This window comes from Hordeum vulgare, chromosome 4H (assembly GCF_904849725.1).
Source record: "Hordeum vulgare subsp. vulgare chromosome 4H, MorexV3_pseudomolecules_assembly, whole genome shotgun sequence".
Taxonomy (NCBI): Eukaryota; Viridiplantae; Streptophyta; class Magnoliopsida; order Poales; family Poaceae; genus Hordeum; species Hordeum vulgare.
This window is the reverse complement of record NC_058521.1, coordinates 16,861,472-16,876,472: the sequence shown is the minus strand read 5'-3', so window position 1 is coordinate 16,876,472 and position 15,001 is coordinate 16,861,472. Positions and strand designations below refer to the sequence as shown.

Here is a 15,001-nt window from a genome sequence, read left to right as displayed (position 1 = left end):
CACCCGATGGCGTCGCGAACGAGGCCTCCTTCCTAAAACACCAGAAGCATAGCCATCATACTATAGATATACCCTCTATACATTGTGGCAACTTGTAACTTTGCAAGCCTCATGTTTTGATGTGCTTCATATACTAAACATAAAATCCATTATTGTATATGTTAAGCTGATAAAATTCACTGTTGATGATAAATTTTTGTATACTAGCATCAAGATACAAATTTAGTTGAAATAAATACCAAACGGTATGTACAAATGTACACTCCGACCTTTATTTTGTGACTTAGTCACTTGACTGCAACCTGAGAGGAAACTTTGTCGTTCTCGTGCTCGTGGTGATCCTATATCTTCAAACATGAAATTATTCAGTGTCACTGGTGGGCGTGAATGACTAGCTACCTCACACATGAAATGCAAACTTGCTGTAGTGTAACGCCTGCGCTCAGTTTTGTGGTAAGTGTCCCAGTCATGTTTAAACTGACTTCACGCCCTTAATTCCCTCAATAGATTTATCCCAATGCCTTCCATTCTCAAAGCTTAGCTAACTTCGTCACAACAATGGATTTACTAAGTATAAGTATCTTCTTACATCTCATAACCGCCACTGAGAACTCTATCAAAATTCTTGTTTCTTTACGAAGAGTATGTACTTCTCGAGAGGGTGAAAGTGAGACGAGGAAGAAAAGTGATGCGCATGTGTGTGTATATAGACGAGGACTATGTAGTAACAAGAGGATGCCGCGGTAGACAACAATGTAGTGCTTTGGTAGATGGAGCGACATGAATATGCATTGGTTAACAACGAAGATATGAAGTATAAATTAAGCAGGCAGTGAACGAGAAATGCACTTCTTCGATCATGTTCTCCCCGAAAACAGCTTGAAGCCCAACTTTTGATGATTCAAAAGCAAAAGTGCCATCGAGGCACTTGAAGCTCCACTCACACGATGCAATTCCACATGTATATATATACACGTAGAACGTGCTGCTTTCTTTCTACTTTCATTGAGCAAAGAAGAAAGCTTTGATGATACCCCAAAACACATCTTGTGGATGGCCTAAAGCACTCATGATATGGCCATGGCTACGAACGTGAGCCCCCGAAGGCAAAGTAGAGCGCGGTTGGGAATCGGGGTTGAGCTCTGAACCTGAACAACGGCTTCGTATCCGCTCACGCTCCCGTCCTTACGTTCGAACGTTCGTTCCGAATCGCCTTCGTGGTTCCTTCCCCGTCGACCTCGGCCCACCCAGAGCACCCGCCGCGATCACCGGCGCGCACCGTTCCCGAGTCCGACCGAGCTTCGTCCGAAGGCATCGGCGCATCGCATCCTATAGCCGTCCCACCCCCGTCCGTCCACCCCGCCAAACCCTAACCCCAGCGGTCGCCATGGGCAGCGGAGAGGGCCCCGTCTCGCCGCGCCCCACCTCCAGGCGCCACCGCCGGCCGCACGGCGACGGCGCGGACGAGGCCTCCTCCCCGAAGCGCCAGAAGCGTAGCCATCATCGTCATCACCACGGCCACGGCAACGGCGACAGGGGAGACCAGGAGGCGGGCTCGCGCCCGCGGGTGTCGGCGGCGAGGCCGGGGGAAGGCGAGGTAGAGGAGGGTGAGATAGTAGACGATGCCGCCGCCGCCGCCTACAGGGGACCGGATGCCGGCTTCGGCAAGGCGGGGTCGGTGTTCGGCGGTCTGGCACCTGCTCCGGTCTGTTCCGAACCCCCGTCCTTTGCGTTCCCGTTCGGTATAGGTTATTTTCGTTACCCTTTTTCATCCATTGATCCATAATTAGCTGCTAATTTATCGTGTGAATTTTGTTGTAGCTTTGGTGCGATGTTTTTTTTTTTTAATGTTGTTGGCACGCACAACATTATATGGTACGATGGCAGGGGATTTGCAGATCAACAAAATAAAATCTGGTATTAACTTGACAATGCAGGCGTCCTAGTTTCTTTAGCTGTTAAGTGAAACTAAGTATTACATGGCGATTTCCATTGTAATTCATTCAAAATTCTAGTGTTTACTTGGTTATTCAGAAGCACATTTATTAACCACTGGCACAAAAAGCAGCAGCTATTGTTTAGTTTCCTCTGACTCCTCTGAGACAATAAATCAAGCACAGCTTACTCTGTTCAACGCTTTGCTGCACATAAAGAAAGGAATTAAAGAGTTTCCTATCTCTGCCTTGAAGTAATTTTGTTCAAAAAATTATTGTCTAACCCCTGTAGATTATTGATATACTCTTGTGATGTAAGCTGTTTAACCGTTACATAGATTTCACTTGATAAGTGTACATTAAACCGGGCCAAGCTTACTCACATAGAGCTGGAGGCTTTCCCACATAGCCTTGTGTTTCCTATTTTTCTGGTCATGCTTTCATTTTACGAAAAGGCTTTTAGTCATGCTGGCTTTTCTACTTTTGGTGAATTGGTGAACTCACTTTGAAACTTATTTGACTGTAGGGATGTGATGACAAATTTGATGCAAACAAGAAGTGTAGAGAGGCCAACCACAGAAGAAAAAGATCTGAAGAAATCAAGGAAGAATCTCGCAAGTAAGGTTTCTCATATATGGTTAACTCATTCTCACGTTTACATTCTTATTTTACTTTTTAATTAATTTTGTGTGGTGGTGTCAGGGAGGAAGATCAAGGTGGCTTTGAACACTTTGCAAAGCAAGAAGAAGATGATCTTAAAAAAACTAAGGAGGAAGCAAGAAAGAGGATGAATGCTATTCTGGAGAAGCACCGGCAACGCCAGTTTCAGAAGGAACACCAGGGACCTGTAACATCACTGGATAGAGATGCTGCTACCACTGAAATAAAAGATGCCAATCCAGTCGCTGTAATTGTTAATGAAAAATCCTACACTCTGGGGAAGACTCCTATCCAATCTAACATTTCAATCAACTTGGGGATATCTGGTGATCAAAGGACGGCATGTGTTTCAGGTTTTCAAGAGGGCATTCCCATGGTAATAATGATCCTTTTGATGCAGTTGATTGTTCACTTACCATTTTCTCAGCTAGTGTTCTTACTTGATATCTTTGAAATTTTACAGGGTGATAGATCTTCAGATATACTTTGCGATGATATTTTTGGAGTATCTCCTATTAGAGTTCAGAAATTGGTATGTTTTCTAGTATTCTTCAACTGAATTATTATTTCTACTGAAATTTCTTACTTCAATGTTTTGCTATCTTCTTTTTGCTCAGAACAGTCTTGGTAATCCATTGGTAATTTTATCTTTTACTCTATTGGTAGGAAGCTCTCGGCAGTATATTATTTTGTGCTCACCTATTGATAGTTGTCTTGTGTAGGGTAATCTAGATGGTATGCATGTCAGGAAGAATTCACATCGTGACAACTGGGATGATGAGCATGGATATTACAGTAAGCTCTATCAATCTTTCCTTTTCATTTCATTATCTACTTTTCAGTTACTCCTTTATAATTCAAGGTTTTTTGCATTTTTTACAGAGTACCACTTAGGGGAAGTGCTAGATGGCCATTACAGAATTACAGCAGGCTCTGGGAAGGGAGTTTTCTCAACAGTTGTCCAGGCAAAGGATCTAAAAGCTGGGGAAAATGATCCTGAAGAAGTAGCTATCAAAATTATCTGCAATGATGACACAAAAGAAAGGTAAACTGAGTTCGTTACAACTTCTTTCCTTTTGAAGTCATATATCCAATAGGGAAAATAACATTTGACCCTGTAAATTGCATTTTGATTGTACAGGTACAAATCTGGTAAGAGGGAGGTTTCTGTATTGGAAAAATTGTCAAGCGCAGATCGTGACGACAAACGACACTGTGTCTGGTTTATTTCTAGTTTCATGTATCGGGATCATCTCTGTTTAGTTCTTGAATCCCTTCATATGAATCTTCGTGAGGTTATAAAGAAATTTGGTCGTGATATAGGGCTGAAGCTTACTGCTGTAAGGGCGTACTCAAAACAACTTTTCATCGCGTTGAAGCACCTAAAGGATTGCAGTATCCTCCATTGTGATATTAAACCAGATAATATACTGGTATGTCCGTTTTCCAAGTATCTTAATTATCTTTGGTAGAGCTTGTACTTGCAGAACTTGCTTTAAGCTTAAAGAAAAGCCTAAAACTGACTTCAGACCAATGGTTACCTCTTGTTTCAATTGTATGCTGGAAAGTATAAGTTTCTCTAACCGCATCATTTTGTAGGTAAATGGGTCTAAAAACTTGTTGAAACTGTGTGATTTTGGTAGTGCTTTGCCTGCTGGAATAAATGATATCACACCAATTCTTGTGAGCCGCTTCTACCGAGCACCTGAGATAAGTGAGTTCTTTACTTGACGTGTACAATCATTTCATTAGATTTTCTTATATAATTTTTTTTTACCTGCATGCCAATGTAGTAACTTGTTATCCTCCTGCAGTTCTTGGATTGCCGTACGATCATTCGTTGGATATGTGGTCAGTTGGCTGTTGCCTATATGAACTTTACACAGGGAAAATCTTATTTCCTGGTGGGACGAACAATGGCATGCTTTGGCTTCACATGGAATTGAAGGGTCCATTCCCCAAGAAGATGCTTCGAAAGGTGAGATATGATGATAATATATTAGTTCATATGATGCACTTATCTGATGGTATCGTATTTCCTAGTCTTCCCTCTAACAGAATTAATGTTCCTAATTACGCAGGGAGCCTTTACAACTCAACACTTTGACCAGGACCTTAATTTCCATGCCACTGATGAGAATCTGATTAAGAAGAAGGTATGCTGATTATTTATTTATACATTGCTGAACTGATGATATACTCTGCTTTACTGTTTTCTGAAAATTGAATCGATGCCTTTTTTCTGGCAGGGGGTGAATAAATTGTGTATGAACGTTAAACCAAGTGGTGTTGGTCCCAAAATATCAAGCTTCCCAGGCGAGGATCCGAAAATGCTGTCCAGGTTTAAAGATCTCCTGGAGAAAATGTTTGTGCTAGATCCACAAAAGAGGCTCACTGTGTCACAAGCGCTTAGCCATCCATTTATCACTGGCAAGTGAAATGAAGACGATCATACTTCTCAGTTGTTACATATTGAGCTTAGCTTCTTCCTGAACTAAATTACATGTCTAACCGACGAGCGGTTATGTCATTTCCCTGTGAGGCTTTAGCTTAGAGATGTTTGATACTGGACAAAGCATGGAAGAGATGGCTATATTTTGTCTTGAACCTCTTCTGTAATGGTAGGAGCATATATTAGCCTCAAAGATGCAGGTTTTTTCTGTGACTCACAAGTTGAATTTATCGGTGTTTGGTATAAGTGAAAATAATAATATGCAAAGTAACCGATCGTATGAACCGATATATCTTGTTTGTCATCCATATTCAGTTACTTATATGCGGAAGTTTCTTGAAATTGCACTTGATCTTAATCTGTTTGTTTGGTGATCAAGCCTACTTGTTTGCGTTAAATGCTTGATGCGTCATTTTGTGCATTTTGCTAGTGTCAAATTGGAGTGCTCGTATATATTTATTTTTCTTTTTATAAAATACAAAGCATATCGACAACGCAGTGCGTTCGGCCGAGGCAATGGGCCTTTCCTAGAGGGTGCTTGGATACGTTTTAGTCCCATGACTAAAAGTAATGAGACTAAAACTTGCTAACCTCACCTATGCTTGATCCAAGTACTAAAGAGACTAAAATCAAGTTAATGAACATTTATTATCCTCCAAACCCTCAAATCCAGAACTTGCATAAGGAGTTAAATGAGGAGAGAGAGGATTAATGCACATTTTAGTAGGGGTACCCCTGACTAAAAGATTTTAGTCTCTCTTTAGTCAGGGGTGTTTGGAACTTTAGCCTCTTAAAAACACTAGTTTTATTCTGTTGAATCCAACCACCCTCCTAGTCTCGTGGTATTGAGCTGTCATAGAATTCCGCTGTCTGTGGGCTTTTATGGCGCCGGCGAAGGGGACCCGGCCCACGCCCGTGCTGCGCGGCGCGCACGCCGGGGGTTTTGGCGGGAAATCCACGCCTCAGTAACCTTTGCGGGCCCGTTGTGTCAGTGACCCATATCACAGTGGAGGCCAGACCCTTCTCCCCCCCTCCCCTTCCCGTCTTCTCCCCCGTTTTCCCCTCCCCATTTCCCCCTTCGCCTCGCTCAAACCGCCAACAGCATCGACTCGGCGGCGGGGCGGCGGCGGGGAAGCAGGCGGAGGCAGCGCCGGAGAGGGCACGGAATGCCGCCTAAGTCCGACAGCGTGGAAGGTACGACCCCCGTCGATCCAACCCTATCCAGCCCCGCCTCCAAGCTCCCGATTTGACCTCCCCCCGCTCGATTCCGCCCCCGGTTCGACCAATCGTTTGCCCGGCCTTGTGGTTGTGTCCGACCGTGCTGTTCCTGACTTTCTTGTCTCGGTTTCCTGTGCAGGAATCGTCCTCAACTTCGTCAACGAGGTAACGACCCCCCTCCGTGAAAACCCTCGCCCCCTTAAACCCCAGATTGCCTGCCTCCGCTTAGGGGTCAACCTTGAGCTTGCCGCCGCGCTTGCGTGATGAGGGTTGGGGGTTTCCCCTTCCATTCTGCATCCTGTGTGGGAATGTTTGTGAACTTTAGTAGGGATGCGTGGTTCTGTACCAAACGATGCTACTCCCTCCCTACCTAAATATAAGTCTTTTACGATATTTCACTAGGTGTCTACATACGGAGCAAAATGAATCAATCTATACTCTAAAGTATGTCTATATACATCCGTATGTAGTTCATTAATTGAACCTCTAAAAAGACTTATATTTAGGAACGGAGGGAGTAGGTAGGTTCTGCCTCGGTACCCATTAGTAGTACTCGTACATGTTAAATGTCAGCAGCGTGTAATGGCTTACCTTACTTTTGGGGGGACATGTGGCATATGAAGGTGATGGTTAGTCGTGGGGAGGTTCGTCGTGACAGCATGCTGTTTGGTTTTTTATGCTGGGTGTCATCCGTAGTTGCTTTGTGAAATGCAACTTGAACAATTCTGAGCTATGCTAAAAAAAAAACCACAGCTGTCAGTCCAGATAATCGGTCCATGCGCATTCCATTACGTTGTTCATCATAGCTTTGACATAACTCCAAATGACGGAAGCTGTATCATTCTTCAGTTCACGCCTTTCTTTGTATGTTTGTGATCATCCTAAGATTGAAAATTGTCTCAAGTTGAGAAAGTGGTTCTTTTCAGGGTGCCTTGCATTCTGGTCTGCGGATCTTCCAATGCAGGCAACATAAGTCATTAACTTCTCCTTGAACTCTTTCTCCTCTATTTAACTATTTACTCAATAGAATGATAGAAGTATCCGTCGTATGGAAAGTATCCTCTGAGGCTGACTGTAACTGGAAGTCAAGTGCTTACAAATGGATACACCAGTATTTCCAGATAGATTTTGCACTCTTCAGTATGGGCTGTTTTTATATAAGCAGTATAGGTTATTTTATTTTGGTATCTTAAAGGTGTTAAAATTATATGCACCTGAAGCATTACTGCAGTACTGCATGAGTTATCATTATCATTGTTTGTTTCTTTCAGACACCTTACATTAGTTTGGTTAGAACCAATCATCCATGCAAAGTGAGAACATTATTTGTAGAAGGAGCTGTGTATTGTGCGTGAACTTTATGCAAAATATCAAGAGATAAATTAAGTGGTCAGTTAGAAGATTTCAGATTATTCCGTTCCCACTCTATGCTTGGTACTGTAGCTCCAGTCTTTACCATACTAAGCAGTAATGATGAGTGAACTATTGCTATGATTCTGCAGCAAAATAGGCCATTGAATTCTCAGAATGTAGCTGACGCACTACAGAAGTTTAGTCTTAAGAAGACTGCAGTGCAAAAAGGACTGGATGCATTGGCTGACAGTGGCCAAATATCTTTCAAGGAGTATGGTAAGCAGAAAATCTATCTGGCTCGGCAAGACCAGTTCGACATTCCAAATGGTGAAGAACTTGAGGAGATGAAGAAAGCAAATAACAAGCTACAGGAAGAACTCGCAGAACAAAAGAAAATTACTAGTGAGGTCGAATCTGGTAAGTTCTTTTGGGTGCCATAGTCTTTGTGGTCTTTCTCAATGCAGTAAGCAACTATTAGCGGTAACTAAGTACAAATCCTTTTGCAGAGATAAAAGGTCTACAGTCAAACTTGACACTGGAAGAGATTAAGTCAAAGGAGGCCAGATTACAAAGTGAGGTATGTGTGCATGTCAATATGCTTCTTAGTGCACCTAAGTGTGTTTGTCCAACCAAGTTTTAATGCCAGAGCTCATGTTTATGCAGGTCCAGGAAATGGAAGAAAAATTGAGTAAATTGCAGAGTGGTATGATCTTGGTGAAACCTGAAGACAAGAAGATAATTGAAGGATCCTTCTCTGAGAAAGCTAACCAGTGGAGGAAGCGAAAGAGGATGTTCAAGGAGCTATGGGATAATATCACTGAGAATAGCCCCAAAGACCAGAAGGAATTTAAGGTTATTGCTGCCCTCTTTTGCTTTACTTTTTTCACACTTGATTAAATGCAGACATGCTTCTTTTGATTTGGGCGCTTGAATGACAGTCTGTTGTTTATTTCATCTGTTGTCATCGCTTCACGTCAGTCAGCTTTCTATATTACTGTCACCCTACCAGCCATCACATTGATGGGTAATTTTGCGTGTGCAGGAAGAACTTGGCCTTGAGTATGATGAAGATGTCGACGTGAACTTCCAACCATACAGTGAAATGCTGGTGAATCTCGCCAAAAGGAGAAAAGTTTCGCGCTGAGGATGTAGGGGCATGGGAGTATCTCAGATCAGATTTATGTTATCAGCCAAACAGCTCCATGGTTTTGCTAGTTTCTTAGTCAGGGTGTTTGTTCTAGTTTCTCCAGACTGATGATGTTCGTCCGCTGATGCTAATTTATCTGCTCTGAGAACTCTAGCTGGTAGCTTCAGTGGTAGATTATGTGAGGTTTGCAGCATGTTTTGAACCAGTCATGTAATATAACTTCTTCACCATCTTGAATTATATCGAGGGGCCTTATCACTGACAACATCAGCTCATGTTTTTTTTGCTCTCTGTTTGGTGAAAAATCGGAATCATATTAATATTTACTTCCCCAATTCTCTATGTACATCGCATACACAAAATTTAATAATGAATGATCTGCAATATATAGCTGCAGAAGTTCAACTTCTAGCAATACAACTAAATCAAGAAACAGTCTCTGCTGCTGCCATATGGGTATGGCTGTAGCTAAACTACTAGAGTCCTCTGTTCGTCCTGACTGAAGCCGGCCTGCTCCTGGGCGTATCCTGCTGTTCTCCGCGTTTCTCCGGCAGATCTTCTGCATCAGAACTGTAGTTCCGAACATGTCCGATCCTCTCCAAGGCCTTGCCATCGGCCAGATCATCGCCGCGGTGGTGCGTCTCGTCGGCGGCGTGCGCCTTCCTCCTGTAGCTGCCGTCGGGGCTCCCGGACCCGGCTCGCGAGAGCTCTATGGCAGCCTTGGCGGCCGCCGCCGCCGTGGCAGCCGATTCGAACGCGGCCTGCGCCGCCTCTTCCACGTCTTTGAATGTCAGCTTTGAGTGGGCAGAGACGGCCCTGTCTCCCTCCGGCTCGTCGGAGTCGGCTCGCCGTTCGTCGTCGTCGTCGTGCCTCATCTTCCTGTGGCCATGGCCATGGCGGGAGCGGCCGGCCGGGTCCTCGTGCTCGGCGGCGGCGGTAGCGTCGTTGTGAAGGCGCACGGGGATATCCTTCTCGGCGCCGATCTCGAGGAGCACCATCTGGCGGCTCTCGAGGCTGGGCAGCGTGGTCGCGAGCTTCTGCACGAGCTTGGCGCTGACGCCGCAGCCGCCGCGGAGCTCGGCGGCGCCGGACGCGAAGCCGCGGCCGAACTTGGCGGCGAGGAGGGCGCGGGCCTCCTGCAGCTCGGGGAGGTCCCCGCAGCGCGCGGCGGCGTAGCAGAGCCCCGCCGCCGCCTCCCGCAGCTCGGCCGGGCACTCCCGGCCGTGCGCCGCGTCGAGCAGCGCCGAGCGGTCGGCGAGGAGCGCGCAGTAGGCGTCGAGCAGGAGGAGGGCGTCGAGCGTGTCCCGCTCCCGGATCACCTGCTCGGCCCGCAGCAGCGCCCGGTCCGGGTGGCCCTGCCGGAGCAGCTGCTCCACGTCCCCCCGCGCCTGCGCGCACCGCACCTCCCGGTGCGCGCGCACCACGGCGACCCGCCTCGTGGCGAGGTGCAGCAGCGACCTCAGCCGCGCCGTCTGCTTCGTTGTCCGCCCCAGCAGCACGTCCAGCGTCCTCCCCATCGCCGACGAGTCGCGCCGACTAGCTCTGGTGCTGCCGGTTTTGGAAGGTGGAAGGTGGCCGGAGCGTGGTGGTGATGAGGCGGTTTTGAGATGGTGTTTTATACGCCCGTGCGGGGCGGGGTGGCGGGGAGGTGTGAGTGGGAAGGAGGAGGTTGATTAGTTCGGACGCGGGAAAGGATCCGACGGCTGGGAGGGAGGCGATCGGCGGTTGCTTGTGGTTGTGGAGATGGTTTGCTTTGTGGCCAAGGCGTTGTCGCGGCGAGGCCGACGTGCATTCAAACGCTCCTCTCTTTTTCCCGGTTGACTGAGAGTCGACGCGTGCGCCCACGAGCGAGGCGAGACCGTTTCCGCTCGCACGGCCGGGGCCAGAAAGACCGACTTCGCGGGCCGAGTTAATTACAAGAGAGTGCCCCAATTCGAGCCATATTCATAAGTTGCTGTCATCTTTTAAATTTTTTACAAATACGTATCAAGATACATGTCGTATTTTATAGATCGTGTATTTATATGTATAGATGCTCTTTCTAACATACATGGCCCATCTCTCAGCCTCTTAAAGAAAAAAAAGCTTCAATCCAGAGAAAACCGACTCTCTCTCTCCCTTCATCCGGACCGGACAAGCAAGAAAAACCAGCCTCGGCACAACGGGCGCGTGCTGTCGACACCGCGAGGAGGCAGCTGCACCAGCCCTTCGTGCCGGACCAGTCCTCCTGTTGGAAATATGCCCTAGAGGCAATAATAAAATGGTTATTATCATATTTCCTTGTTCATGATAATCGTCTATCGTTCATGCTATAATTGTATTAACAGGAAACAGTAATACATGTGTGAATGAATAGATCACAATGTGTCCCTAGCAAGCCTCTAGTTGGCTAGCTCGTTAGTCAATAGATGATCATGGTTTCCTGATCATGGACATTGGATGTCATTGATAACGGGATCACATCATTGGAAGAATGATGTGGTGGACAAGACCCAATCCTAAGCCTAGCACTAGATCGTATTGTTCGTATGCTAATGCTTTTCTAATGTCAAGTATCTTTTCCTTCGACCGTGAGATTGTGCAACTCCCGGATACCGTAGGAGTGCTTTGGGTGTATCAAACGTCACAACGTAACTGGGTGACTATAAAGGTGCACTACGGGTACCTCCGAAAGTGTCTGTTGGGTTGGCACGAATCGAGATCGGGATTTGTCACTCCGTGTGACAGAGAGGTATCTCTGGGCCCACTCGGTAGAACATCATCATGAGCTCAATGTGACTAAGGAGTTAGTCACACGATGACGTGCTACGGAACGAGTAAAGAGACTTACCGGTAACGATATTGAACAAGGTATAGGTATACCGACGATCGAATCTCGGGCAAGTTCTATTCCGACAGACAAAGGGAATTGTATACGGGATTGATTGAATCCTTGACATCGTGGTTCATCCGATGAGATCATCGTGGAGCTAGTGGGAGCCACCATGGGTATCCAGACCCCGCTGATGGTTATTGGCCAGAGAGGTGTCTCGGTCATGTCTGCCTGTCTCCCGAACCCATAGGGTCTACACACTTAAGGTTCGATGACGCTAGGGTTATAGGGAATTGTTGTACGAGGTTATCGAAAGTTGTTCGGAGTCCCGGATGAGATCCCGGACGTCACGAGGAGCTCCGGAATGGTCCGGAGGTAAAGATTGATATATAGAACGGATGGTTTCGGACACCGGAAGTGTTTCGGGCATCACCGGTAACGTACCGGGACCACCGAAGGGGGGTGACGACCCCGGAAGGCTAGATGGGCTAAGTGGGGAAGGGAACCAGCCCCTAAGTGGGCTGGTGCGCCCCCACCCAGCCCATGTGCACCAGAAAAAAGGGGAAGGGGGGGAACCCTAACTAAGGTGGGCCTTAGGCCCACCAGAGGGGTGCGCCACCCCTCCTCCTTGCCCTGGCCGCCACTCCCCCCATCTGGGAGGGCTGCTGCAACCCCTAGGGTGGGAACCCTAGGGGTGGCACCCCCTCTCCCCTTCCCCTATATATAGTGGGCACTTTTGGCCTTTGGAGGACACGGTTTTCCCTCTCCGTCGGCGTAGCCCTGCACTTCTTCCTCCTCCTCTCTGTCGGCGCTTGGCGAAGCCCTGCCGGGAGACCTCGTCTCTCCACCAACACCACGTCGTCGTGTTGCTGGTCTTCTTTCCCAACCTCTCCCTCCTCCTTGCTGGATCAAGGTGCAGGAGACGTCACCGGGCTGCACGTGTGTTGAACGCGGAGGTGCCGTTGTTCGGCACTAGATCGGAATCGCTGCGAGTACGACTCCATCAACCGCGTTCTAGCAACGCTTCCGCTTAGCGATCTTCAAAGGTACGAAGATGCTCTTACCCCTCTCTCGTTGCTGGTCTCTCCATAGGAAAATCTGAACATGCGTAGGAAATTTTTTGAATTTATGCTACGTTAACCAACAGTGGCATCCGAGCCAGGTTTTCTATGCGTAGATTCTATGCACGAGTAGAACACAAAAGTTGTGGGCGATGGTTTGTCAATTTGCTTGCCGTTACTAGTCTTATTATTTTTCGGCGGTATTGTGGGATGAAGCGGCCCGGACCGACCTTACACGTACGCTTACGTGAGACTGGTTCCACCGACAGACATGCACATCGTGCATAAAGGTGGCTAGCAGGTGTCTGTCTCTCCTACTCTAGTCGGATTGGATTTGATGAAAAGGGTCCTTATGAAGGGTAAATAGCTTTGGCATATCATCGTTGTGGCTGTCACGTAGGTAAGAAGGCGTTCTTGCTAGAAACCCAAATCAGCCACGTAAAACTTGCAACAACAATTAGAGGACGTCTAACTTGTTTTTGCAGGGTTTGACATGTGATGTGATATGACCAAAGTTGTGATGTTGCATGTATGATGTATGAGATGATCATGTTATTGTAATAGGTTTCACGACTTGCATGTCGATGAGTATGACAACCGGCAGGAGCCATAGGAGTTGTCTTAATTTATTGTATGAGATGCAACGCCATGTGCTTGCTATTTTACTTCATTGCTAACGGTTAGCCATAGTAGTAGTGATAGTAGTAGTTGGCGTGACGACTTCACGGAGACACGATGATGGAGATCATGATGATGGAGATCATGGTGTCACGCCGGTGACGATGATGATCATGCGATGCCTGAAGATGGATATCGAAAGAGCAAAGATGATAATGGCCATATCATGTCACTATATGATTGCATTGTGATGTTTATCATGTTTTACATCTTATTGCTTAAAACGACGGCAGCATAATAAGATGATCCCTCTTAAAATTTCGAGAACGTATTCCCCTAAGTGTGCACCGTTGTGAAGGTTCGTTGTCTCGAAGCACCACGTGATGATCGGGTGTGATAGATTCTAACGTTCGCATACAACGGGTGTAAGCCAGATTTACACACGCGAAACACCTAGGTTGAGTCGACGAGCTTAGCATGTACAGACATGACCTCGAATACAAGAGACCAAAAGGTCGAACATGAGTCGTATGGTTGAATACGATCAGCATGAAGTTGCTCACCATGGTGACTAGTCCGTCTCACGTGATGATCGGACACGGGTTAGTCAACATGGATCATGTATCACTTAGATGACTAGAGGGATGTCGATTTAAGTGGGAGTTCATACTTAATTTGATTAAATGAACTTAATTGTCATGAACTTAGTCTAAAAGTTGTCTTTATAAATATTGTAGATGTCCAACGTCAACCTCAACTTCAACGCATTCCTAGAGAAAAACAAGCTGAAAGATGATGGTAGCAACTATGCGGACTGGGTTCGCAACCTGAAGCTCATCCTTGAAGCAGCTAAAAAGGCTTATGTCCTTGATGCGCCGCTAGGTGACCCTCCCGCTCCCGCAGCAGCCCACGACATTCTAAACGTCTGGCAAGCGCGGAGTGATGACTACTCTCTGGTCAGGTGTGGCATGTTATACAGTTTAGAAACGGGGCTCCAAAGACGTTTTGAGCAACACGGGGCATATGAGATGTTCCAAGAGCTGAAGCTAGTTTTTCAAGCTCATGCCCGTGTCGAGAGATATGAAGTCTCCGACAAGTTCTTCAGCTGTAAGATGGAGGAGAACAGTTCTGTCAGTGAGCACATACTCAAAATGTCTGGGTTACACGGTCGTCTGACTTCACTTGGAGTCGAACTTCCGAATGATGCTATCATTGACAGAATCCTCCAGTCTCTCCCACCAAGCTACAAAGGCTTTGTGCTTAACTACAACATGCAAGGGATGGAGAAAACCATTCCCTAGTTGTACTCGATGCTCAAGTCTGCAGAAGTAGAAATCAAGAAGGAGCATCAAGTGTTGATGGTCAACAAGACCACTAGTTTCAAGAAAGGCAGGGGTAAGAAGAACTTCAAGGAAAACGGCAAAGCTGTTGCCGCGCCCGGTAAGCCAGATACCGGGAAGAAGAAAAAGAACGGACCCAAACCTGAGACTAAGTGCTTCTACTGCAAGGGAAAAGGTCACTGGTAGCGGAACTGCCCCAAATACTTAGCGGACAAGAAGGCCGGCAACGTTAAAGGTATATGTGATATACATGTTATTGATGTGTACCTTACAGCGCTCGTAGTAGCTCCTGGGTATTTGATACCGGTGTTGTTGCTCACATTTGCAACTCAAAGCAGGAACTGCGGAATAAGCGGAGACTGGCCAAGAACGAGGTGACGATGCGCGTCGGGAATGGTTCAAAGGT

At 46.6% G+C, this 15,001-nt stretch overlaps 3 protein-coding genes across 4 annotated transcripts; 2 read left to right on the top strand and 1 right to left on the bottom strand.

Moving 5' to 3' along the window:
• Positions 1-1,162: 1,162 nt before the first annotated feature.
• Positions 1,163-5,336, top strand: LOC123447436 (serine/threonine-protein kinase prp4-like). Of its 2 annotated transcripts, none has more exons than XM_045124036.1 (11): positions 1,163-1,705; positions 2,461-2,552; positions 2,637-2,970; positions 3,058-3,126; positions 3,317-3,389; positions 3,477-3,639; positions 3,736-4,027; positions 4,194-4,308; positions 4,409-4,572; positions 4,676-4,750; positions 4,844-5,336. In XM_045124036.1, exons 1-11 carry the CDS (start codon positions 1,388-1,390, stop codon positions 5,030-5,032), a joined length of 1,884 nt encoding a protein of 627 aa, XP_044979971.1. In that variant the 5' UTR covers positions 1,163-1,387; the 3' UTR covers positions 5,033-5,336. The 2 variants fall into 2 exon arrangements, with proteins under 2 accessions (XP_044979971.1, XP_044979972.1); XM_045124037.1 differs by having other exon boundaries at positions 1,528-1,742.
• A 774-nt stretch (positions 5,337-6,110) lies between these two features.
• LOC123447435 (homologous-pairing protein 2 homolog) lies at positions 6,111-9,029 on the top strand. The gene is made up of 6 exons (XM_045124035.1): positions 6,111-6,240; positions 6,404-6,429; positions 7,767-8,034; positions 8,124-8,194; positions 8,281-8,469; positions 8,660-9,029. Exons 1-6 carry the CDS (start codon positions 6,213-6,215, stop codon positions 8,759-8,761), a joined length of 684 nt encoding a protein of 227 aa, XP_044979970.1. The 5' UTR covers positions 6,111-6,212; the 3' UTR covers positions 8,762-9,029.
• Positions 9,030-9,057: 28 nt separating this feature from the next.
• On the bottom strand, positions 9,058-10,360 carry LOC123447434. The gene has a single exon (XM_045124034.1). The coding sequence runs from the start codon at positions 10,279-10,281 to the stop codon at positions 9,241-9,243; it is 1,041 nt and encodes a 346-aa protein (XP_044979969.1). The 5' UTR covers positions 10,282-10,360; the 3' UTR covers positions 9,058-9,240.
• Positions 10,361-15,001: the final 4,641 nt, after the last annotated feature.